General features: G+C 37.5%; 1 protein-coding gene across 3 annotated transcripts in view; it reads right to left on the minus strand.

Moving 5' to 3' along the window:
- Positions 1–553: 553 nt before the first annotated feature.
- The window catches only part of LOC109698753 (small ribosomal subunit protein mS35), a 39,793-nt gene continuing 12,961 nt past the window's right edge, over positions 554–27,385 (minus strand). For all 3 annotated transcript variants that reach the window (XM_020183130.2, XM_020183131.2, XM_074083073.1), the window contains 4 exons: positions 26,654–26,793; positions 20,765–20,874; positions 18,687–18,756; positions 554–3,507 (listed from right to left, as the gene is read on the minus strand). In XM_020183130.2, the coding sequence (XP_020038719.1) occupies positions 3,238–3,507; positions 18,687–18,756; positions 20,765–20,874; positions 26,654–26,793 (590 nt within the window). In that variant the 3' untranslated portion in view covers positions 554–3,237. The remainder of the gene's footprint in view (positions 3,508–18,686; positions 18,757–20,764; positions 20,875–26,653; positions 26,794–27,385) is intronic.

Raw genomic sequence — 27,385 nt, forward strand, 5'->3', positions numbered from 1 at the left:
CTCAGTTGTGTGTTTAAACTTCTGAGCTTCACTACTTAGGAATTTGAGGTTAAAAAATGGCTGCACTACCAATAAAGAAAAAAGTATTATGAGGATCCCATAGAATCCTCACAATGATGGATGAGGATGTTCATTGTATGTATTGCAACAATTAACAGATTTTAAAACCCAAAGGATCAATTAATGACAAACAGTGCTGCTTAATTATTGCTAAAATTACAGTAACAGCAACTATTTTTTTGAGACACTTCTGTATTAACCTTACAGCTCTTAAGGTTTTGCCACTAGACTTCAATGACTGCAACCTAAGTTTGCAAGTAATTTCTTGGAATTGGCTAAGCTGCTGAAGCAAAGGTGGCACAGTTCTCCTACAAGACTGTCCTTATTTCTGACACCGCGTGTAAATTGGGAGTGTTTGCATACCATCTCCAGGTGAGATAATTCACTAGATGAACTCACAGAACTCAATGAAAGCTACTATTTGTACAGTTTATTACTGTTAGGGTCTGAGGCTGGCCACCCTCTGAGAGGACAAAGGACACTCGAGACAGAGTAAGTCACAAGGCAAGGTTTATTTTCTAGCTAGCTAGGGCCTGAGTATCTGCCTGACGCAGCAGGTTTCAACAAGGACCCTGAATGCAAAGTTGAAACAGGTTTTATACTCTTTAAAGCATCAATCATTGCACAGAGGAATTCCTCATGCCCCTGGGGTCACATTTTTCTGACATTGCCCACATCCTGGTGGTGGGGTAAGATTACTTATTGGGAACTAAAAAAAACACCAGACATTTACCTGTCAGGAACTTGAAGAACACCAGATGTCTTAACATATTGACTTGCATTCCGTTCAGCACGATCAATCAGAAACACTCCCTGTTCCCAGAAACCGTTCCACCTCCCTTTGTTCCAGGGAGTGGGGCTCAGGGTTACCCAAGGGTCATGCCAGTTATAGCTGATTTTTAGGCTAGGTGGGCTGCAAGTTAAAGTACTGCAACAATTACAAAGAAAAGGTACATCCAAGGGCAAAAGCAAATAAATTGAAGTCCAGGAAGGTTTCCAATGCTTAGCCTCTGGGGTCCTCTCTGGAGTTGTTACAGGAAACTCAAACAGAGATGGGACTCTGAGGCAAGTAAGCAACACTTTATTGTGCTGGCACAGAGTCAGCAACTTGAGTCCAAAGGCTGAGCCCCAAGAACAAAGGGGTCTCACCTTATGTACCCTTGCAAGCAGGTTACAGAGGTAATAAAATAAAAGAAGCAAACAAGGTTTAACACATATATGGTTACATGCAGTTCTATAGGCTGCTTCACCCTAGTGCTAAGTGCCCCTCTACCTCTAGTCCTACATGACTTTCTTCACATTTGGATGCTTTAGGTTTTATCTCTCTGCCATGCCATCCCTTCCTGTGTACTTTATCAGAACACAGGCCTGTTTCTTTTTGGTCCTCCTCCCTGCTACAAAGTCAGGACTCTACTGTCTGGTATCATTATGTGATAACTGCACAGTCTTACTAACCAGAGGAGCTTGTCTGAGTCTAAAAGTCCAAAGTTTTTACTGGGGCTCCATCACACAGGAATGACTCACTCACTGCCTGGGTACCTGATCCCAGCTGCCAGGTGGACTGATACCATGTGACCCAAAGCCCCCACCCTGAATCATATAGTTGGTTTTTCTGGCATGGCTGGGTCCACCCTCAAATCTTTTTGCACTGGCTCTTACCCTACATAAAGGCCCTATCAGGCATTATATAGATTGCCTCTCAGAGGCTGAGCATAAAGGCCAGACCAGTCTCTCTGGGCAAGGATGAATTTTTTACACACTACACCCTCTGCTTTCACCTGCACTGTTAGTACACAACAGACCACCCTTAACCCAAATGGTCTCCCCTCAGCTTCCAGTGTTTTCAAAATGTTCCCTTCTTCAACCCCATTTTGTATCTATTTTCTTTCACTGCATATTTTAATTTAAAAAAAAAAAAAACAGGGTCTTCCTATTTAGCTCAGTCTGGCCACAAACTCAGAATCCTCCCCAGTGCTGGGATTATTCACGTGCACTGCACCTGTACTGACGTACTTCCTAAATGTTCTAAACATGACCAGAAGTCATTTTTACCTGTTTGCTTTTTATTCACTATCTGTATCCAATGGAACTCAACATACTCCCTTTTTTCTTTTATATTCAAGGCCACATTTTTGTCTTTTATAACCTGTAGACTTTGGCCTTGCTAATACCAAATTATACTTCATTTTATACAAATGTTTTAGACAACTGATTTGAGATAGCTTTTTACTTTCATTTATATTCTCTAATTCTGTTAGGCAAAATATGTCTATTAGCAAGTGACCTCTCAAGAATTCCTTTGTTGTGATTGTAAATGAACAACCTGTCAACAACTTGGGAAGTCTTAACAAATGACTTGCAAATACACTTAAAATCACTGACTTGGGCTAGGAATCTAGCCCCAAGAGCAGAGTTTGTAAGCATGAGGCCATGCATTCAATCCCCAGCACTGAAAAAAAAAAGTTTTAACAGCTAAACTCAAACTCAATGGCATGCTTCTTAGCACAGTTTTCACTTTGTCATTTACTCCAATTAAACTGAAGGTCTTCACATGGCACTCTTTCCTGAGCTCTACCTGGGGCATTGAGAGGGGTGAACACCAGGTAGTATCTACTGTACTTTTCCTCCAGCCTGGGTTTGCAAAATGAGCTCTAAAACATAGGAAGCAGGATGCTAAGCAGAACTGAATCAACAAAAAGTGCCCCTAAAAGGGAGGAAGGGAAGGAACAAGTTTTTAGATTAGAAAATATCCCCAAGGACCTGATTCAGCCCAGAACTGGAAACAAGTCAACAAAGCACTGAACTGCAAGTCAGGGAGCTGGGTTCTGGGCCTGGCTTTCCAAATAATCAGTCTGTTCAAGAGCAAGCCCTAAATGCCAATCTGGGAGGAAAGAAATACTGCAGTGACAAGCAATCAAATATATATAAAATATGAGTATTAAAGTTATATAGAAATAAAGACACCTTAGAGTCTGAGCAATCAGTGATCTTCTAATTAACTGTTCTGGTGTATAAACTAAAAACTCTAAAATAATCACTGTCAATGTGAATTAGTAAGAAAGATTATTTTAATGACATGAAATGATGGTTTTAAAACATTTTCACTTCTATGTGAAATGAGATATTGCTTACATGCATAAAATTAGTAAGCCAGAGCAGACTTTTCTACTTCATAATTCATGTCAAATTCAATAGTCTCTTCACTGATTCTTTGTATTGAGAAAGGTTAATCTCATTTTCCCCTTCATTTTTAAGACTAACAACACACTTTTGGTAATCTTCAACTTCTTTAGTACCAAGGAGCTCTTCTTTATTTACTTCCAAATTTTTCTCAGCAGCTTTAATTTGAAGAAGTGTTTCCAAGATACTTTTTTCTGAGGAGCTATTTTTCCACACATACTCTTCCATGTCTGCTTCAGTCTTTCTTTTTTCCCATTCTTCAGTTTTCTAATAGAAAAGAAAAAGAAAAAAGAAAAAGAGAGAGATCTGAATTCTGGGAAATGTTACCAAAAGACAAAGTGTTTTTATTTGTTTTAGGGGAAGAGAATTCTGCAAAATGTGGAATCTCCGATTAACACTTTGTACGCACACTCCGATCCCCTCATCTGGACTGGCTGACAATCTGGGCCAGCCATAGGGCCCAAACTCTATTCTGTGACACCAGTCATTCAAGCTGTGCTACTTCTCACTAGTTCTAGCTATATAATTTAGAATTTGTCTACTTTGCAAATTTCACCTATAATACAGCTATCCTGTTTTCCAACAAATACAGGGAATTTGCAGCATTCTATTCCCTAAACCTTAACACATCAACACTTCACATTACCTAGGTTAAAAATAATGAGCTGAGACTTACTTATCTTTGCAACATGCTTGTGGGAATGACAGGAGAGAATAATTATAAAATTTAAAATATCAATATATGTGCACATTTGTATGCAGTGCATGGTTTTTGTCATGACTCCATATCTTCTAGAATTTTATCTTTGTTTCTATAATGAGAAGAATTTTCATCAGTACATCTTTTTTCTTTTTGTTTGTTTCTTTTGTTCTTCTAGAACTTCTTTTTTATTGCAAAAATTACTACCATGCTATTTAGGGCACACTGGCAGATTTAAGAGTCATATAATTCAGATCTGTGCTTTAGTGGAGATGCAACATTCTGTGAAAAGCCAAACAACATAACTAGTAAGTAATATGCCCTAGCTCACAGATTCCAAATTAACATAATATTTTGAGCTGTGTACTATTAAAGAATCATCCACTACAAAGGTGGAAATCTATTACAAGAGGTATATTTATAGGTGGGCGTGGTGGAACAACTCGCCTGTTATCTAGCTACTCAAGGAGGTGGAGATAAGAGGGTTGTGAGTTCAAGGCAAAGTTAGTGAGACCCCCTAGCTTGGAAACAAAATACAAAAGAAAAAAAAAAAAGAAAAGAAAGAAATAATATACTACCTCTGAAAAATTCTATTGAAAAGGCCCCAGCTTGAGCAGAGAGAGCTCCAAGGCTCCTCAGAGCTAAGTGTGTGAGTGTCAAGCAGGTAAACAGTTTCCACCCATGCAACCCTCTTACCCCTACCCCTCCACAACAGCCCACTGGAAAACAAAGGAGGACGTAACCCAATGGTAGAGCATTTGTCTAGCATATGCAACCATTGAGGTTCAAGGAAGATGCTCCCCCTCACACAGAGACCAGTCAGAACAAATCTTCCCCTGAATCCTTCGAAAGAAACCAGTATGGCTGGGAGTGTGGCTCAAGTGGTAGAGTGAATGTCTAACATCTGTGAGACCCTGAGTTCAAATCCCAGTACCACCAAAAAAAGAGAGCATGAGAAAGAGAGAGAGAGAGAGAGAGTGAGAGAGCAGAGGAGAGGAAATCAATGATACAGAGTGTCTTCTCTGACCCCAAAATGTGTGGTATTCTGCTCTCACAACTGCTGCATGTTTGCCCTACTATCCTAAAAACTGAACTGATAGATGCAGGCAGTGTCCCAGCACATGTTCTAGAAATAATTTATCCAGATGACAATCAACCCTCTGCCCACCTTTTATCTGGCAGGGAAGCTTTTAGTTTGGCACGGAGAGATGTAGACATGTGAAACTGCTTCTTATTGTACTCCTCTCTACACCCATCATGAATAATTTCTAACAGTCAAACTGAATTTGTTTTGTTGTGTACATTAATTTCTTCATAATTCCAACTTACAAGTGAAATATGCTTAATTTAAGAAGCCAATGAATTCATTTTATAAAGCATTAAGTAAACAGTCACTCCATCTCATTCCTGACTGCTAGAAGACAACAAATTAAGTGACCTGGCTGTTTAAAAAATTCTACATTTCATTCATGTGTCGTCTGGACTTTCTACAATACTTTAAAGTAGATATTTACTGGAAGTAAGTAGCCAAAGTAAACCCACTAATAATTTCTATTCCATTTATCCTGCTCCTCCACCTGACATATATACACTTCTGCCAAGGTGGTACAGGTGTGCCATAATGACCCCTCAGTTCTGGATTCTCCAGAAGCAGGGAGAAACACATTCTCCACTATTTCATTGCAGTAAGAGATTTTCCAAGTGCACAATGGCATGAAAAGGTAAGGAAACCCTGTACTACAGGAAAATGTACGTTTACAGGAAGAAATCACTACTGCCCCCAAAGAGCCACATTCTGTAAAAGGCATGGCTTCTCACTATCCTGTTACCACTACAATACAGCGCTGAACTATAGCTGCAAGCTGAACACAATTCACATTTTCTACATACGTGAGCTTTCGCGTCCAAGCCGTGTACAGCTGAATATAAAATGCAACAGAATGATCCAACAATCTCAGCTAACCCAATGCTTCCTGTCACCAGGTATCTCAAATACCTACATGCATTAATTATTACATACACTGTAATTCTTACTATGATGAGAAAACAATGCGGTATACCAGTTAAATAGAGGGCCACGATCTCTTACAGGGTTTCAGATTTCACAATTTCCTGTATTTTAGGAAATTTAAATTTCCTAAACTTTTCCTGCATTTTAGGAAATTAAAATATATGGCAGTGTATATGCCATATATTTTGTAACTCCTCCAGAAAGGGTCTACAGCAGCACCTCCTAATCTAACCCATTACTATTTTTACACCACATATCAATGGTTCACATTAAACGGGATAAACAGAAAACACAAATATCCAGGGATGGTGGCATATACCATAGTCCCAGCCACTTGGGTGGTTGAGGCAGGAAGATTACAGGAGCCCAGGTATCTGAGACCAGTCTGGGTGACACAGTGAGATCCCATCTCAAAATAAATTATAAATAAAATAGCTCCCCAGCCTTCAGGACCCATTCTTCCTACCAAGTAAGTTATGAAAAGACTATCAAATTCCAAGGTATTCTGGATTTCACAATACAAATATAGAGCTGTATATCAGAAATTTGCTCAATGTCACAGAGGAGGGAGGTGGGATAACAACACACACACACAAACACACACACACACACATACACACACACACAGGCTCGTGTTTCCCAAGCCTGAATTCAAATCCTAGCTTTACCTGTGATAAGTAAGTCCCTTGAGCTTGCATCTCTATCAGCTCAGACTTCACGGGGCTATTCCAAGCATTAAGAGAGTAAAGGATGGCTATATACTGAGAGCACGTGGCTCACAGTAAACACTAACTAAATATTTGTTATTGATAACATAACTGCAAACACACATCTGCCTACCTCCAGAACCTATGCACTTATGCCAAGGGTTTGGGAGGAGTATTTATGGGAGAGTTTCTATGAAACATTTTGGAGAATGTCTTCAAAGTGAACATGACATGTGCCTACCACAGCCACTATCAAGCAGTACGTTGAAACTCTAAAGGTAAACACACCTAGCTCTCAGAAGGCAAGAGAAGGAAGATCATGAGTTTGAGGCCAGTTTAGGCATCAAACAACAACAAAATAAGGTAATACGAATTCACACATACTTGCCCCAAATGTTTTTTCATTTTATTCCCACTCACAAAATGACTGGTGTCTTTAAACCTGATAGAATATACACAAATAAGAGGCTTTAATTCTTTGTCACTGATCTAAAGGTGACATTTTTCTTCTTTTTGTTTCTTCTGCTGCAGTGGAGATTGGACCTCAGGGACTCATGGATGTGAGGTAAGAACGCTACCACTTGAAAATGGAAAAATGAGGCCTTCTGAAACTATTGTAGGAAAATGGGGGGAAGAAGGGATAAAGGAGAAGGATGGAGGGGGTGAATTCAACTATGATATAATGTAAGAACTTTGGAAAATGTCACAATGTACCCCAGTACAACAGTAATAAAAATAATTAAACTGCCCAAGGTGGTATTTTCATAACGCTGTTACTTCCTATCTTCTTGATAAATGAACCTCAGATGAAGATGTCATTTTTGCAGTGCTACGGACTGAACCCAGAGCCTTGCACATGCTCGGCCACCACTTTACCCCTGACCTATACCCACAGCCAGAATTAATTTTCTTACACACCTCTTTTTTAGAATAACTACATTATCTTCAGTGTTCATGCAGTTGCCTTTGGGTGTAAGCTTTTTTGGTCTAAACAAACTCAGATTACAATACCCAGACACATGGAGATACCATCTCTAAATAGAAGGGATGGATGGATAGATAGATAGGTAGATAGATAGACAGACAGACAGATAGATAGATCCTCATCCATTCAGGTCACATTTTATGACCAATAAGACCAAAGCAAGCCTCTCTTAAAAAGATTTTGTACCAGGTCACTGTTAGGATTAAAAAAGAAATCTAATTTCTAAAGCCCCATGATAAATTAAAAAAAAATTTACAAAGAAATAAAACTGTCACTTCCAGCAAAATGCATAGAACTCGGGGATTAATATGTTACATGAGATAAACCAAATATTGTATGTTCTTACATGGAAGTTAAAAAAGTTGATCTCATGGAAGAGGGGAACACAGAATAGCAATTACTAGAGGCTAGAAAGGGTAAGGTAGAGAGGGAATAAGACAGTTCAAGAAATAAATTCACAGAAGGGTCACTACAGTTTACAGCAACTTGTTGTATTTCATAAAGGAGAGTTTAAAATCACAAACACAAAGAAATGTCAATGTTTAAGGAGATGGAAATACTAACTACCCTGATCTGATCATTGTGCATCAGATACATTTATCAACTTATCATAACTGTGCTCCGTAAATATGTACAATTAATGAGTCAATTAAAAATACATTTTTAAAGCTGGGTGCTGATGGTTCATGCCTATAATCCTACCTACTCAGAAGTCAGAGATCAAGATGATCATGGTTTGAAGCCAGCCTAGGCAAATGTTCGGGAGACCCAATCTTGAAACTACCCAACACAAAAAAGGGCTGGTGAAGTGTCTTAAGTGGTAGAGTCCATGAGTTCAAGCCCCAGCCATTTTGCTCCTTGAGGACATTTTCCAATTCTGTACAAGAATAAGACAGAATCGGTCCATGCAAAAGGACTTTATTTAGTAAAAGAGAAATGAGTAAGGTCTGCTCTATCAGCCACGACTTATATGACAGATTAGAATTTGGGAAGCCACAGATATGACCAGTTTTAGTGCTGGGCTACATAGAGGAATTGGAAGTCAGGACCAGGCTTCTAAAAGGCAGTGTATAAACTCCCATAATCTCATACTATTTGGATGAGGTAGGAAGTCCTCTTCTGACTAATCTTCCTCTCAAGACATTTGCTAGATTGTGAAGCTGTTAGGGGCTAAGTTAACAAGTTAAGCCCAAAACTTCTGGAAGGAGCAAGTGACCGCTCAGCAGTCTTTCAGAGATGTGGAGTCAGACTCACCAAGTTCCCATCACAAGCCTGGAAGGCTGTGCCTCAGGAAAAGGGACAACCCAGAGATGGACTAGATCTTACAAACCTGCAACCTAGCCCTAGTCCAACTCAATCATGAGTGAGTTAAAATGATAAGGCCCTGACTGCTATCTGCTCAAGAGAAAAAAGAGGAGATCCTTTCTGATGGTCAATATCAAGTGCAGCTTCTATGGGTCTTTCAATGCTCACACCTGCAATTCCTGCTACTCAGAAAGTGGAGGCAGAAGAATCATAAATTTGAGGCCATCCTGGGCTATATAGTGAGACCCTGTCTAAAAAAGCTAAAACCAAACAAACAAATAACCCTCCACAATGTCTGACATGTAATAAAGATTGGAAGGAAAAAAAAAAAGACTGGAAGGAAAGAAAATAATAACCAAGGAAATGTAATTAATAACCAAGGAAAAACAAATGACAGCAGCAGACATTCAGTTGATCATAATAACAGGTTACAACACTTTAAAATATCTATGATTAATGTGTTAAAGAAAATAAAGACTAGGTATGGCAGCACATGGCTGTAATACCAGCACATGGGAGGCTGAGGCAGGAAGACTGAGATAAAGGCCAGCCTGGGCTATGCAACAAGACCCTGTTTCAAAGAAAAAAAGAATGCAGAGAAAAAGATAAATACTGTGGATTTTAAAATGAACAACTTTGGGTTGGAGGGGTGACTCAAGAGGCAGAACACCTGCCTAGCAAGCACAAGGCCAAGTTCAGACCCCAGTACAGCCATAATAAATAAGTCAACAAATAAAAATGAACAATTTTAACATAGAACTGAATGAACATGTAGAATTGAAAAACAAAATGTCCAAAATTAATAAATCACTGTCTGGGTTTAAAATGATCTGGATATAGCAGAAGGCAGGATTAATGACCTCAAAGAGCAACAGAAAACTATATTGTTATATATATTAGAGATACTTAACATAACTATGAAATCTGTACTGTGGGATTACAACTAGGAGAAGTCTTTTTAAAAATATTGTACTAATTAACTTCCCCTAAGGTTTATGGTGATTCTGTTTAACAAGTTCAACAAATGTGAAACTGGGGCAACTCTTATATGTTCTATATGAAGAGGAAATTGTAAAATATTTAAGTAAGATTGTTAAAATATAATTTGAAGAACTTAGTCTGCATTAGCAATTCCTGAGTTTATACAATACTTGTTACTACTATAAAAACATATAGGTTTTACTTTCAAAAGCCCATAATTTTTCTCTAATTTCTGACTTTAAAAAGCTATGGTACCAAGTTCACAAAAAGAGAAACAGACATTCTATTTCTTAATGGAAGTCTACAATACCAATTATAAAGTAGTTTCCCTTAAAAAAAAACCTAATTAGGGTGTGAGTAAGCCTCTAGATCTATGCATCGATTTACAGGAAACACAGAACAGTGGGATGTACAGTACTATGTGACGCTATCAGCAAAATCCAAATGATAGGAGAGCCTACAGGGAAACACACACCAAGATTTCTTCAACACATAAACTGCAAAGAAAAGCAGTTTGTTGTTGAGGGACAACAAATGTCAAGACACAACACAACTCTCTCTGTTGGTTTATGACCATTCTGGAACACATCATCATCACTATTAGCAATACTGGGGTTTGAACTCAGGGCCTAGTGCTTGCTAGGCAGGCGCTCTGAAACCACTTGAGCCATACCCCTGGCCCAGGACGTTCTTTAAAAAAGCATTTACAGAGAGCCTACCACATGCTCGGGCAGTATGAGAAGGCAGAAATCTCTAGGACACCCTTGCTTTAGCATTTTTAAATGAATGCTTCATATCTTAGAAAAAGGTATGCTGGCTTTTCATATTAAACAACTGCTGAATTTCCCTTCAGGTAAAATAAAAAGTAAGAGTTGGCTAAAGCAAAAACACCTCATTATCCAAACATGAAAACACAGCTAGTAGAACAAAACTAATTTATAAACCAATCATTTTATACAGGGTTATTAACTATTAAATACAATTTTGATTTCATGATTTATAAAAAGTCTCTTATTTAAAAAGTCTCAACAACACACAAAAGTACGGAGAACAGCCAATGAACTCCCATGTACCTGTCACCCAGCTCTAATGATTCACTCACGGTCGTTCTTATTTCATATATGCCTCTACCACTGCCCCCTTCCCAAACCTTCGCTAAATGACTGTGAAGGAAATTTTAGGCATTATGTCATTTCTTGTGTAGCATATCAGTATCTGTCTTTAAAAAATAGGGACTTCTAAAAATTCTAACTGCAACAGCATTATTAATTTGATTCACAGGGCAGAAGCTGGGTCAATTTTTCATGCATTCAGTCTGTCAGCCGCAGATTACTGGCTCCTCACAGGGACATTTCCTGTTAGGTATCCTTTTGCAGTGACTGGAGGAAGCCTGACTAAAGCACAATACCTCCCTTTCAGCTTGAATCCAATGAAAAATAAAATTTTATTTTAATTTTTCAGTCCTATAAATCCTGAAATAGTCAAGGTCATGCTTTCAGACCTGTAGACTGAAGCAGGATAGGAAGTCAGTTTATAGACAGAGACAATAAAGCTCAGTTGCCCATATGGTAGCAGAGCCCTGAAACTAAGGAACCTCACTCTGCCCAGCTTCCACTCATGCCCATTTCTTACATCCCTTAGTACCCTTGCCCTATCTTTCTGCTTAAGCTAGCTTGAGTGAGTTTCCATAACTTACAACAAGGAGAACTCAATTAGTACAAGGTGCTCAGGACAGAGACCTTGGGATACAAAGAGTTTAGAGTTATCAGCATATGTATAATTTATATCTCCTCAGATAGCAGAATAAGGAAAAGAGACGGAAGGGACAAAACTTGGGAAAAATTACATCTAATCTTTTTGGATCTAACATATAGCAGATGCTCTATTTCACTAAATGACAAATTTGTCACCTCCTACTATCTTACTTACAACTCCCTTTCTTAGCACATGAATCACAGTTAAGTTTCACGTCTCATGATTACAAGTTAGGCATTGTGCTATATGAAACAGTTTAACCATATAAAAAAATCCCAAGGCATATGAATATAAAAAAAAACCAGGAGAGGCAAATATGCATAACGGATACAAAGTGAAAAAAACTGCCAATTTAGCTGGCAAAGCTAAATTTTAACTGAGTATGTCAAGGAATTCAATTCAATTTAGATCAGTTAAAAAATTTTCTTGAACACTAATATGCCAGACGTCATACTAGTTGCTGGGAAAATAAAGAAGAATGAAATACAGTCACTGCCCCCAGTGATTACATAGTCCAATGGAGGGAAGAGACATTATATACAGGCAATTGCCATAAAAGTAATAAACGGAATGTTAACTGGAGGAAGGAAAAAGGATTGGTAGGAAACATCTAAAACAGATTACATATGAGGTGTAAAAGATTCACATCAATTTGCCAGGCTGATCAACTGGAAAAAGAATATGCAAAGAGAATAACACATGAAGAATTATGAAAGAATATGTTATGAACATAACTTTTATACTATAGGTGAGGAATAGGGTACAGAGCCTATTATTTCCTGAGTAGCTGGTAATGAAATGCCAAATTGCTGTGAATAATGTGCTAAGGAGTTTAGACTTTATCTTAGGTAATGGGAAACCAAGGAAGGGTTTTATAAGGGAGTGTGATACAGTAACTTGTTTTCTAGAACAACTACTTTAACAATAATATGGAAGGCAGACTCAGACAGAGATATCAATTAGAAGGCTGTTACAGTTATTCAGGTAAAAGATGATAAAAACCTAAGAGGAGTAGTTTTAACAGACATTTAAAAGCTAAAACTGAAAAGACCTGGCCATGTATTAGATATTAGAAGAAAATAGTCCGACTCTTAGCACTTTTTAAAAAGGGAACAATTCCTCTCACACCCCCTTTTTGGTTTCCTTTTTGTGTTAGCCCAAGGTGATCATTTGAAATAGCAGAAAACTCAGCTGATTCTCCTGGTAACACAGCTGACTCTCATAGTTAAGTCTCACAGTGACTCTCACTGTAACACCCCAGATCCACTTTTAGAACAAAGGTCAGATGGATTTATCTGGATTCAAGTAAAACTATGGTATATAGTCACTTTTTTACTGCTATTGGTACACCATTAATGTTCAGACTCATTATGAGAGTGCAATTAATATGCTTAGCCAATTGCATTTCTTTAAAAGTCATTAAAATTAGGTTTATGCAGAATATGAAATAAAATGCACACTTCATTTAAAGGGACGCATCTTGATAGAAGAAACTAACTTTTTTTATAATACAGATTTTATTTATTAACTTTGCCAAATAAAAACATGTATCAAGAAATAAACTCATAGGAACATTTTTGGAGAACTTTCAAAATAATGAAAAATTAGAATACTTTCTTTTAAACATTTGAAAAAATGTAATCAAATGAAAAATAAAGCTGATCTACACATAATTCAAATTCTATATTCATGAAAAGAATCTTAAACTATTGTAAAGATATATACTGAAAATAGGTTATAATGTTTGACTTAATATCTATATGAGTAAGCTAATTATTACTAACATCTATCAAGTATGCTATAGTTTATATTACTGAAAAAGAAGTTTACTTAAATCAAATAGTAAATTATACAACTCTTCCTCTGGGTGAATTTCTGTGTCCCTCCCCGCTCAACTCAGGATGAAATTTCAAACCCCAATATGATGGTGTTTGGAGATGGGGCATTTGGAAGGTAGCTAGCTAGGTCATAGAGACTGGAGCTTGACAAGAGTGGGTGTCCTTTCTCTCTGCTCCTTACCATATGAGGACACAACAAGACAGCCACTACAAACCAGAAAGAGGGCCTTTATCCTAACCCAACCATCATGATCTCAGTCTCCAGAACTGTGAGAAATCAGTTTCTGTTGTTTAAGTCATCCAATCTATGGTAATTTGTTAGAGCAGCTCAAACTGACTAAGACAACCCTTATAGCACTTTTAAAAATATTTATTACTAAACCAACTGGTTTCCACAAGCATGTTCCTCAACTGGGGGCTATTTTTCCTGTTACATCTTAACCTCTGAATCCAAGACTACCAAGCAAACAACTGGCAATAAATATATATTTTTACATATTTATCTTACATATTTTATGTATTCAGCTTACATATTTTGTTTTCTTTTTTGGGGGTAGTACTGGGGCTTGAACTCAGGGCCTCAAGCCTGTTAGGCAGGCGCTTTACCACTTGAGTCATTCTGCCAGCCAGTATGTGTCATTTTGGATGAAAAGTATATATACCTGACATCTGACAAAAGATGGCTTACTTTTTCATAAACACTAAGCTAGTGAAAGAAATGCCTTTTCAAACAATTAGCAAAATGCTACATCAGACACTGCTGCCCTGTGATTACGAATGTTCACTGTAAGTAAGCTGCACATCGTCTTTATAATTTGCCTCATCTTCTGCCTCTGCTGTTATCTATTCCCTGCCACACCAAGCTTCTGCCTGCTCTCTAAACCCACTAGGCCTACAAAGGCCTTCACCCACTTCTTTAATACTCACTCCTACTCACTTCCCCAAATCACCAGCACGTCTTTGATGCTCACAGGTACAAGTAATCTTAGTTGGTGTCACTATAACACTATGTTCCCGTTACCATTATCTAGCTTGAGAGACTATTACTACCATCAATTTCCCTCCAGAAACAAAGGTTCCTAAGGGTAAAGGTTGATTTATTCTGATGGTCTTACTGACTCCTAGCACCATACCTTGTAGAGAGACAATATCCAAAGGGAATTGGTTCCAAGAGTCTCTGCAAACAGCAAAACTTGCAGATGGTCAAGTCCCTTAAATAAGATGGCACAGTATCTGATAGGCACATCCTCCTGTATACTTATTAAACCATCTCTAGATTACTTGCAATACCCAATGCAATGTAAATGCAACGTAAATAGTTTTAAAACTTTATTTAGGAACAACAAGAATAAAAAGTCCATGCAAGTTCAGCATAAATGCAATTTTTTAAAAAAATACTTTTGATACAACGTTGATTGAACTTATGGATATGGAAGACAAATGGTACATAAAAACTAAACAATTATTGAATGTAAGATTAAACAACATAGTAAACATTGTTTAATATAAACATATACATAAATTGAATCTGATAGATCTGATATAATAAAATCTGATAATTAAGAGATTTTTCTTCTTGTTTTTTAAAATATTTTCAGATTTTATCCTTTATTGGGGATGTCAGCAGAGAACATAGGCGAAAGGACTAAGTCTTAGGGGTTTTGGCGTGAACTGTGAGCAGAGAAGCCCATCCTGAAAGAATGAGCAGGTTCCCAGTCTGTGCAGAAGTTGACATGGGGTGACAGGGGATGGTGAAGAAGAGGTAGTTCCCAAGGGCAACCCAGCCCTTGAATCTATCAAAAGCATCCAAATTTCAGATCTCTGTATATTCTAAAGCAGTTGCTTTTTTCTTTGGCCCAGTGTTTGTGTTTTAGCCTATTTCTTTTGTGCAAGTCCTTTACAAAATATTTCCTTCAATCATCTCTTAACCTATCCACTTGTAGGTTTAGATTAAAGAAAATTACACAGGGGGAGAGGCAAGAAAAGAATATTGTACACAAGTTAAAATTTAGTAAGTTTTGTTATCCGTTATGTCAGACTGTGAATAGGATACATGTTCTAAAAGTTTACATACAGTAGGGTACAGATCTGACTATATAAACTGTAAAACTGAACACCGGAATAAAAATAAATGAATACACAGAAATCAAGAACAAATGAATTTAAAATTCTAAGAAAAAAGTTTCTTCATTTTTAACATTATTATCAGTTACTAGCCATTTAATGAGAGTCCATTATTTCCTAGACGCTACATAAATTCTCCCTGATCCACCCAAAAACAGCCTCAGAGGCTAAATGGCTGACAAACATTACACATGTAAAAAGCAATGGGAACGGGATTGGAACCCAGGTCTCCGTGGCTCCAAATGTTGAAATGTAATTCATTCCTAGGCTAACAGTATGTAATGCTGAAATATTAATCTGAATTTCTAGAAGCCTCTTTGCTTCTTTAAACTGCTGAGGACAAGCAGACCGGTGTCTTGATCACTTTGTGTCTTCATCACCTTCTCGGCACTAAAATAATCATTCTTTGAAGATTACTATGCCTCTATGCTTGAAACCTATGCTTTGTGAAGTCTATGTACTAGAGTCAACTTTGATACTTCTATAGTTAACTGGCTTGAATATTATACTACAGTAGCATCCTTATATGAACGTCTAGATGAATACTTTTCCAGAAGGATTCCAAATACTCTCCTCTCAATGTTACTTAGAAGTAACCTCCATGGAAAGGCTGAAAAGCCAAGGATACACATATTTTGAGTATTAAATGCTCAGAAGCTAGCCTGTGAAAAACATAAAGCAATGGATTAAGCAAAGCTCTCCAAATGTTGGATTGAATACCAGGTGGTAACACCAATTTCAAACATGAATTCAATGCTGGTGAAGGAAAAAAGAATTTCGATTCAATAAAAATTCTGTTCCAGTAGCTCTGCAAAATTTCATGGCTCATCTGCATGCTCTTAAAGCTTCTTCACTGATGGTACTTGTTTACAAAAGACTAAGAGCCAATTTTAATATGGGAATTCTTCAATTATATCTGCTTAGGACACTTATATGTGGCTCCTTGTCCTGGCATCAACTAATTAGCATTAAAGATCAAAGGTTTTTGCATGAATTCAGAATACAAGCTTATTGGATTCTATGTCATGGAACCACAAAAAAGAATTTGGTAAGAAAACTTTCACTGAATTTATTTATACCTGTCATTTCCTTTGGGGCAAATTCACTTTATAGGCTGCTGGCAAAATAAGAGACTCAAACTAGTTGGCTTTTATTGTTGGCTATTTACTCTTAACAGCAGCTAGGGAACTGACTCAAAAGAGAGCTTAATCATCTTAAACCAAAGGCATTTCTAAAGCCAACTGACAAGAAAGAGATTAACTGCTGTTATGATGTTGCTCCTGATACCAGAAATTAGAAAATCTAGATAAATTATGACAGAGAGAAGATTGTAAAAGAAAAGAGCTAGTAGCTACTTTTTGTTGTTCACTAACTTGAAATAAAACCTCTTCCTCACCTTCCTCCTTCATTTGTTACTCATTCTCTTATGTTAAAACTGTTTTATTAGCCATGTACAGTGGCCCACTTTTGTAATCCTAAAATCAGGAGATCAAGGTTCGAGGCCAGCCTAGGCAAATAGTTCTCCAGACCCATCTCCAAAATAACCTGAGCAAAATAGACTGGACATGTGGCTCAAGTAGTAGAGTGCTTACTTTGCAAGCATGAAGCCCTGAGTTCAACCTCAGTCTTAACAACAACAGCAACAAAGTTTTATTATTAACACCAATGAAAATGCTGTGAGCAGTTTGAATAACAGCTGCATGTGTTCACAGAATCACAGGATCTCAGGGCCAGAAGGAGGTTCCAAAGGCAATTTAATGCAACTACTAAATCTCAGGAATATGTTTCTTTTACTGTATGTTGGCTAAGTGGCCAATACATGAAACATTTTCTGCCCAGTGCCTCTTTGGATGGATCTTAGAAATGTGGTACTCAATAAACTGAAGTCTTGTTGCATCTCTAAGAGTCATAACAAACAAATACAGGGCAGAGTATGGTGGTGCTAAAAAGGCTAAAGCAGGAGGATCATGAGTTCAAGGCTGGCCTAGACTACATACCAAGATCCTGCCTCCCAAAACCACTCCCCTTCAAAAAAAAAAAAAAAAATTCTCTTGATATGAAGTTCTATGAACATATAAAGAGAGTGCCTCTCTTCTCCAGCTATCTCTATTTCTTCAAATGTTCCTAATTACGAAATTCTACTGAGTCTTCTATGTTGGGCAAACTATAAAAAAAAATTTAGTTTGAATACAAACTGATAATTATTTTAATTTTAAAAACAGTACTTAAAACTTTGAGTTACATAAACATGTTGGATACCAACTTGAATTCTGAAGTTTGTGCTTAGCCAGGCATCAGTGGCTCATGCCTATAATCCTAGCTACAGGATCCTCTAGGCAGAGATCAGGAAGATTGAGGTTCAAAGCCAGTCCTGGGCAAAGAGTTGGCAAAATCCTATCTTAAAATAACCCATCACAAAAAAGGACTGGCAGAGTGGCTCAAGCAGTCGGAGTGACTGCCTAGCAAGTGTGAGACCCTGAACTCAAACCCGAGTGCTACCAAAAACAAAGAAAAAGTTGATGCTTAAGTATACAAAATCTCCCTCAAAAACAAACATACTTCTACTAAAAGTATACAGACACAACACTTTTAATATTATTTAAATAATGAACTGTTCTTAACTGTTCCTAATGTATAATAGCCAGTATGTTCAGTGCTAACCCAAAATTTCAATAAACATTTAAAATACCTTTCTACCAAGTTTTAGAAAACAGGAAAAAAATCACAAATTCTCAAGTTACACATATGATGGTTACTCTTCCATAACTGAGAACTTTCATTCAAACTCAAACAACAAAAAAATCAAATAAAAACTCCAAATTTTTCAGAAACGGAGTTTTAAAGGTTTAGACACATGATTTCAGTATGGTCCTATAACTGATTGAAATCTATTTCAAGATCTTCACTTTTGGTACCAATAGGAGATTCGTACATGCTCAGTTAGTGGCTCACCAAATACTCAACTGAGTATTCACCACAGAGTATTCTGGCATCATCTAAATTCCACTGGCAAAATCCAGGAACATTCACCCACACTTACCCAAGACTCATGGTACAGAACTGTTAGTAGATACATTGCATAATCGTAATTCTGCCTCTTTAAAGGGCACCTTCAAAAGAGAAAGAGGGAGGAAGTCAAAATTCTAGAAATAATATATAGAATAATTTGCAAAATATACAATATACTAAAACAGAGGATAACATTTTCAGTAATTCTCTATCCACTTCAGGAAATTCTGCTCTAAGAATAGTCTGTGTAGCTCATTAATTGAAAATACTGAGTACTGGGCTTACTTTTATCTTTGCTTTCATCACTAATGGAGATATCTGTATATGATAATAGCTTTAAGCTATTTTTTAACAGGACTGTGTTCAATCCAGGTTCATTCTACCATCTCAATGCTGAGAATCTGCTTGATGGCATGAGAATATCTGAGTTAACTTAAAAATGAGCTAGACAGGTGATACATGCTAATTTAAATGTTAATCTTATTTCTTCAGAGCTGATTCTTTTTAAAATGAACACATACATATAATGTTGCTGCTACATTTATATTTAAAATAGAATTAATATGGGGGAAAAAAGAATTTTAGTACCCTAAAATTAAGCAAAACTTCTACACACGTATGAGACAGTATACTAAGCTTGTAGGGTAATAAGGTAATACAGAAAAAGAAACAATTGCTTCTAGTTTCTACAAATATAAAACTATTGCATGACAAATAACTTTAACTGTAGTGATTATTCTTTACTTGTATTTAATAGTCCTCTGAATAGCTGCTACAGGAAATGTGTGTATAGATGTTGTCAACCAAGAGATAAAGCAACCTTATCAGAACTTACAGAATTTCAGGAAATAACATGTTAAAGGTATTTTAGAAGTTGGATAAATTAGAAGTGCAACGTTACCTTGCATTTTCTAAAGACACTAAAATATATTTCAAATCTATTTCCCTCTTAAGGTAATAATCAGAAACCACAGCTCCTGTGCTTTTCCTGCCTCCACCATGTTCACCACCTCTCTCTGCATACTGTCCTGAGCCTTCTTCCCACCACTAAGAAACAGGTTATGAGACCTGATTCTGATGCCTCCAAATCCTTTGAAATTTAGGATGGGTGGGGAGATCTGCCACTCACTTTTCTCTAAGGAGCTGTTTTATATTCTGACACAATTTAGAGGCAACAAAAGTAAATTCTAGAAATAAAATACCCATTTAGTAAAAACATACCAGTAACCTTTCTTTATATCAAATGAAAATCATCTAACTTATAAACTCATAGTTGATAACTTTAATACTCTTTTTATAAATGACTATCCTGACTCTGAAATTCTGCTTATTTACAATGCCTTGACAAATTTTCATATGTGCAAATTAGCAATTTAATTTTGAACTACATACCTTGACTTTGTTTTTTAGGCTAGGACTAAGGTTTGAACTCAGACCTCTTGCTTGGGGCAAAAGCTCTACCACTTGAGCTACACCCCAGCCTCCATACCTCAACTTTGTAAAAACCTATTTAAGGGAACACTTATTCTATTTCATAGAATGAAGTGTTGTCCCAGTCTAGAATCACAAATAAAGCCAATTAAGAAAAAAAAAAAACTCCCGCCTATTTAAGCATTAATCACTAGCAAATCATACTTTGTCTTCTTTTAACATCTTCCAAGTTTTACATACATAGGTATATGAAAGTGAGGACTAAAAATAACAACACAACTAAGCAAGTCCTTCTCCATACATAAAAAGAATAGTGAAAGTAGGCTAGTTTGAGGATTTCAAAAATATGAATTGCACAACTTCTCTAATAAAAGTTGATGTAATAAAAGCTACTCCTATCTTTTTTTTTTTTTTTTGGTGGGACCGGGGTTTGAACTCAGGAATCTATGTTGGCAAAACAGGCATTCTATTGCTTGATTATTTTTGGAGGCGGGGTCTTGCAAACTATTTCCCTGGGCTGGCCTCAAACCAAGATCCTCCCAATCTCAGCCTCCCAAGTAGCTAGGATTTTGCCTAGCCACCATTCCTATCTTAATATGATTTCTCAAAAGAGGCCTACAGGGGATGGAAGACAATAAAGAAATACATGTGAACAGTCTTTCCAATTTTTTTCTTTACCTATCTGTTTTGATGGTAAGTACATCTGTGGTCTTGCAGTATCGTTCTCCTACAAGTTTAATAAATTTCTTCTTTGCATGATCATCTAAATTCAAACTGGACAGTTTAACCTTGAAAATATAAGAAAAATATTATTGAAAGCATCATTTCATATGATTTAATTTTGAAAAAGGAAGCAATGTTATATATATTAACATCAAGCACACTTTTAGACCTTTCTAAACTCCTTTCTATACAAAGTCAGCAGTTAGTACATTATAGAAGTACTAACATTACGATCGTACTCACAGGAAAAAAAAAAAAAAGGAAGTGAATATACTGTTTGGAGTTCTTTGAAAGTTCTAAGAATCAGTACCTTCTCTGAAAGAACTGATATATCTCTTAAATAAGTAAAATTATGATGCATCAATAAAATTAAACTTCATTGGTGTTAGTAAAGCTGGACTACAGAAATAACTAGATAAGACTATAGTAGCTTTAAGTACCTGTAATCCCAGCTACTTGGGAGCAGTGGCTGAAGGCTACTCCTGACAAAGTTAGCAAGAGACCCTACCTGAAAAACAAATTAAAAATAAAAGAACTGGTGCATTCTCAAGAAGTAGAGTGCTCACCTAGCAAACACAAGTCCCCGAGGTCCATCCCCACTAGTATCTTTGCCATGCAGTGATAAGACCTGCATCACTGCAACTGGTTTTGGGGCATTTATTTGTTTATTTAGACAGGGTCTTGCTACGCAATCTAGGTTGGCCTCAAACTCTTGATCCTCTTGCCTCAGGCACACGCCACCACATCTGGCTGGAACATTTACTTTTAAAAGCTACAGCTATCTCCTGGAGACTGGAGTATCACATTAGAAAAGGATCAAAACATCTGAAATCAATTTTCAAAAATTAGTATCAGCCCCACAGACTGTTAAGAATTCTTTTTTAAGGGTAGGGACAACTCAGAGGTAGAGGAACTTGCCTCACATGTACAAGGAATTGGAGTTATTCCCCAACACTGCCAAAAAGTGTTTTTAAAAAGAGCTATTTTTCAAAACACAGAATATTCTCACTTTAATTAGGCTCATTTTTTGAGACAAGGTCTCACTATATCGTTCAGGCTGGCCTTGAACTCATGATACTCCTGCCTCACTCTCCCAAATGCTTAGACTGCAGGTGTATGCCACATCCAGCTCTAAACTGGGTTCTTTACAGTAATACTTCTTGGAGAATTTTAAATTTCAAGATGTAGTATGCAAGTGATTCTCAAATTTATTTGACCTCAGATTCCACTTTTCAAGGACAATTCATAAAATTCGTCTTCATTAAGATATATTTGGGGAAATGCTGGCCTAAATATGCACATTATTTAATCTGAAGAGAATTTCAGCATGGGGTGAAGGTATATCTATCTAGAGATGAACAGATTTGACACTGAATACAGTTAAGTAAAGCAAAGCATTGTATTAGCCCATTTTTGGTTACTATAAAGAAATACCTGCAGCTGGGTAACCTTATAAAGAAGAGTGGTTTATTTATTCACATTTCTGGAGATTCAAGGGTATGGCACTGCCATCAGAAAGACTGAAATTCATACAATAAGTAATGATCATACTGCAAGACAGAAAGCCAGAGAACAATTCAGGGGTCCTCTTGCTCTTGTAACAACTCACTCTCTAGAGAATTAGATTAGGATCCACAAAAACTGCCCAAATCCCATCGAAGAAGAGCACCCCAGTAGCCAAAGGATTTCCCACCGGTCCCCACCTTTTTTTTTGTTTTTAAACTCAGGGCTTTGTGCTTGCAAAACAAGCTCTACCACTTGAGCCACTCTTCCAGCCCAGTTTGTTCTGGTTATTTTGGAGATTGGGGGGGGGGGGGGTCTCACAAACTTTTGCCCAGGCTGGCCTCAAACTTGGATCCTCTCTCAGCCTCCCAAATAGCTAGTGTGGAGAGCAGATTATGAGAAACCTATGAGAAATGGACATTAGCAAGGTGAGATGCAGCTCTACTGCTTTTCCTAAGATGTTTATCTGTTGACACAGCCTCAGGCACAAAAGAGGAAAATGCAGAACAGTTTCCTTCTTCTCCTAAGTTGTTTACCTTCAGAGAAGCAGGGAACAGGTTTCTCCTTGTACAATGTCACGCCCCTCCCCGCTGCTCCACCCTGTTTACCACTGGATATAAAAGACAGCCTGAAGGAGGACATGAGGCTTTTGCTTTGGGGGCTTTTGCTTGTTGGCTTTTTGATGTGGGAGGCTTTGGAAGGGAAAAGAATTGCTAAAGAGGGGTTATAGAAAGTCTGCACCAAGAACTTTATACATAGGCTTTAGAAAAGCTAAGCTAAAGAAAAGTGACAGAGAACATGGGACAGTGCAAGTCTGGGGGCAGACTTAACATGGGACAGTGTGAGTCTCAGGAGACTTTAAAGAACAGAAAAGAAGACTTTAAAAGCAGGGTTTTAAAGAATTGTAAAGAATAAAGATAGAGAGAAGCAAGTAAATGAAGATTAATAGAGAAAAAGAAGCATTGAGGGTTGTGGGTCTCCAAACGAGCACCCAACACACATGGCCCCACTGTCTGTCAGTCTGTCTATCCTGTGTCCTTTCTGCATCTCCAGTTACCCCTCCACCCTCCAACCCATTAGGCCCAGTTAGGTTCAGGAATAATCAGGAATGAGAGAAAAAACTCGCTGTAGCTAGGATTACAGGCTTGAACCACCTCTGCCTCTCTCAGGCCCTACCTCTTAAAAGTCCCATCTGCTCCCAACATCACCACTCTGGGGAACAAGTTCCCAATGCAAACCATATTCAAATCACAGCAAGCATAAATTAATTTCCCATGGACAGCATCAAGAATAAGAAAGTTGTAACTCCATGAAGAAGGAAAAAGGCTAAACAGGACATTTAAATCCCATCTGGTTCTTATCTCTAGCTTCACTAACTCTGCACTTCCCTCAAGATACCACAGCACAGTAGTTTATTTACTTGCCCATTCTCCCCCACTGAACTGCAAGCCTTTGAGAGTGGGAATAATGTCTGTTTTGTTCTTAGCTAGGGCCTAGAACTTGAAAAGCATTCAATAAACATCTGCTGAATGAATATGTAAATTTTTAAAAAGATGTAATTTTAAGTACTGATTTTCAGCCTGACAGCTAAAATAATCCATTTTATGATAACCGACTACTAGTAACATGGACGATTACTGATATGAAAATAAAAAAATGTACCTACCTTAAAACTACATGTATACATACATATGCATGTATGCAGACAAAAATGACAATTTTTACATCAGAATAGTGAGAAAGTAGTGATTTTTCCTTCTAAAATTCTCTTCAATGAAATCAAAATATTTAACAATACATTAAAATTTTTAAGCTTTTTGCATGTCCCAGGTTTTTATGCAAGTGGTCAAATGTGGCAGTGATGCTGATTCTTATCATAACAACTGCTTTACCGCTCATTCACATTAACATAACTGCACAGTTTATGCCAGAAACTCATAAACAGTTGTGTGGTGCACTCACACCACCTGCTAGCACTCAAAGGCACTGCAAAATTGTAGTCTTTAATCTGGACGAACACTGGCTCCAAAGTTGAGTGGCATTCATTGTCTTTCTTCACCAAAATTCAACAGCTGTTTTTTTTCAAGTTGCTATTTTTCAAAGAATAGGGCAAACAACAGGTATTGTGCTATTAACATTATCCCCAAAATAATACTGACATTTCGAATCACAGGATACTGTTATATGTGTCTCTAAGTATCTGTTATTAACACAAAAGACCTACACAAAATTGAGAAATGTCTAAGCACATGGAATATCTTACTAGGTTGCAAATATGGTGTTAAAGAGGTCTGGTGTTTACACATAAGACAAGACACAGTTTGATTTCTAGGTTTGCCTCTTGTTAACGTGACTCAAATGAATCATCTTACCTCACAAGACTAGGTTTCCTCAGGACAATTTAACACACAGGACTTTTGTTAGTAATAAATCACATTAACGGAAGAAAGCACTTTATAGATGTAAGGTAGGTTTTTTGTTGTTGTTGTTTGCAGTCCTGGGGTTTGAACTCAAGGCCTCATGCTGACTAGGCAAGCACTAGGGTCTTGTGTTTTTGCCCAGCCAGCCTGGGACTGCATCCGCCCACGTAGGTAGGCCCACAGGCATGCACCACCATGTCCAGTTGAGATGGGGGTCTCACTGACTTTTTTGCCCAGGCTAGCCTAGAACTGTGACTTCCCAGTCTTCAACTGTTCTGTAGCTAGGATTATAGGCATGAGCCACCACACTCAGCAAACATAAGGTGCACTTACTTCTGACACTACTTCAAGATTACTGAGAAAAACAAAACCACTTTCCTTCTCTGGATCTAAAATGTGAATACCAATGCACCAGGGCAGAGCAGGAGGCAGGACTCAAGGTCCTAGTGCCTCACTGGGCTCCTCAGTGCCCCAGGCTTCCCATGCCAAGACCTACAGCAGGGATCTACACCAGAAGGTGGAAAAACATTTCAAGATGGAAAACATACAGTATGAATAAATGTCAGGAACAGACAAATTCATAAAGACAGAGAGTAGATGCTTGAGAAGGGGTAAATTGACAGTGGCTGCTAATAGGATTTCTTTTGTGGTGATGAAAATTTCTGGAGTTAGTACTAATCATTGCACAACTTTGTGAGCATAATAAAAACTACTAAATTTCATACTTCAAAGAGTGAATTCTGTAGTACATGAATTACATCTTAATAACGCTATAATTGAAAGAAATGAAAGTATAAAAGAAACCAATACACCATCAAAATGGGCAAACAACAAAAGTAAGCATTTTGCAAAGGAATAAATTCTCAACCACATTAGTACTAAATTATATGTCTGAATACTAAAAGGTTGAGAATTTACCTCTTTGCAAAACACTTATTTTTAATTACAAAAATTTAACCTTGTGAATGTACAGAAAAATAGGCTTTCTCTATAATCTACTAGTGTAGTGTCTTTTATACTTTGTAAGCGTGAAGCCCTGAGTTCAAACCCCAGTTCATGCAAAAAAGAAAACTGTTGAGGCTGAGGGTGTAACTCAAGTGGTAGAGGGCATGCCTAGCATGGGCTGAGGGGGAGATGGAGGAAGAAGAGAGGAAGGGAGGAAAGGAGAAGGGAGGAAGGAAGCAGGAAGGCAGGAAGGGCAACCTTGAAACCTCTTTTAATTTTTGAGATAAAAGTTTCACTATGTAGTCCAGTATGGCCTCAAACTTGTGAACCTTCTATCTCACTCTCCTGTGAATGCTGGAACTGCAGGTATGAGCTACCACACCTGGCAAAAAGGAAACTATTAAAAATCCAATGTCCATAACATGAGTAACTTAATACATTATGACAGATCTAAGCTGTGACATTATTTGTATCTCTCATTTCAGTTTCAGAAAAAGAATTATATTAGAATTGTTCAACACTGTATCCCCATGGGCTAGAGATGTAGCTCAGCAGTGCAGTGCTTGCCTGGCATGTGTAAGGCTCAGAAAACCAAAAAACCCCACACCCTCAGCTTTAAACACTGTTTCGAATAGATGCTCACTTATATATTATGTAGACATTACAAGTAAAATTAAAAAATATTTAATAATATTACGAAATGTTTAATTCTTATTAAGAGTAAAAGAAAAGATTACTAAACACATCTAACATCATTCCATTAAAATACACAAAGACTGTCTGTATATATAATAAAATGAGCTACTGTTGTTAACTGAACTTATTTCTGAGTGGTATATTTTTAGGCAATTTTATCCTGTAATTTAAAATTTTCATATTTTCCACAATAAACATGTATTAAGTTTTGTAGTCACATACAAAATGCATTTTTATATAATGCACTATAATGATTCTTGTTTTTTAAAAAATCTCTTACCCTCAGGGTTACTATTCGAGCTTTGGGGTTTCGAATACATGGTCCTGATGAGACATAATCAGCTGTGTCGATTTCAATTGGAAAATGCTTCTCACATTTCTCATCACTGCTAAGTGCAGCTGGCCACTGAGTGCAAAAATCTGAGAATTTTAAAAAATTATCTCAATTATTCTTTTGCAAGTAAATTCTCATTGCAGTGCATGCTAACAGACAATACCCTATTAGTGACACCGCTCGCAGGTCACACGCAAAAGCACAGAATCTCGCTTGCATGCCACATACACAGCATCACCTCTCATCTCTTTTTCTTAGTTACATCCTAGTTAGGGAATTTAATCAAGAGCATGATTTGAGTATTTTAGGTTTAGTGGGGAGTAGTATGTTCAGTTAAAGGGAACTATGGGGCTGGAGGTGTAGCTCTGTGATAGAGTTCATGCTTTACTTGCATGAAGTTCAATTACCAACACCAAAATTTAGAATAAAAAAGAAAGGCCCTGGTGGCTCACACCTGTAGTCCTAGTTACCCAGGAGGCAGAGATCAGGAGGATTGTGGTTCGAAGCAAATAGTCTGAGAGACCCTATCTCGAAAAACCCATCACAAAAATAGGGCTGGCGGAGTCGCTTAAGATGTAGGCCCTGAGTTCAAGCCCCAGTACTGAAAAATAAAAAAGAAAGGAGAGAGACTGTGTCTTGATGGCAGTGTACTATGGCTCTGCATATATCTATTATGGG

The sequence above is a fragment of the Castor canadensis genome, chromosome 8 (genome assembly GCF_047511655.1).
Source record: "Castor canadensis chromosome 8, mCasCan1.hap1v2, whole genome shotgun sequence".
Lineage (NCBI taxonomy): Eukaryota > Metazoa > Chordata > Mammalia > Rodentia > Castoridae > Castor > Castor canadensis.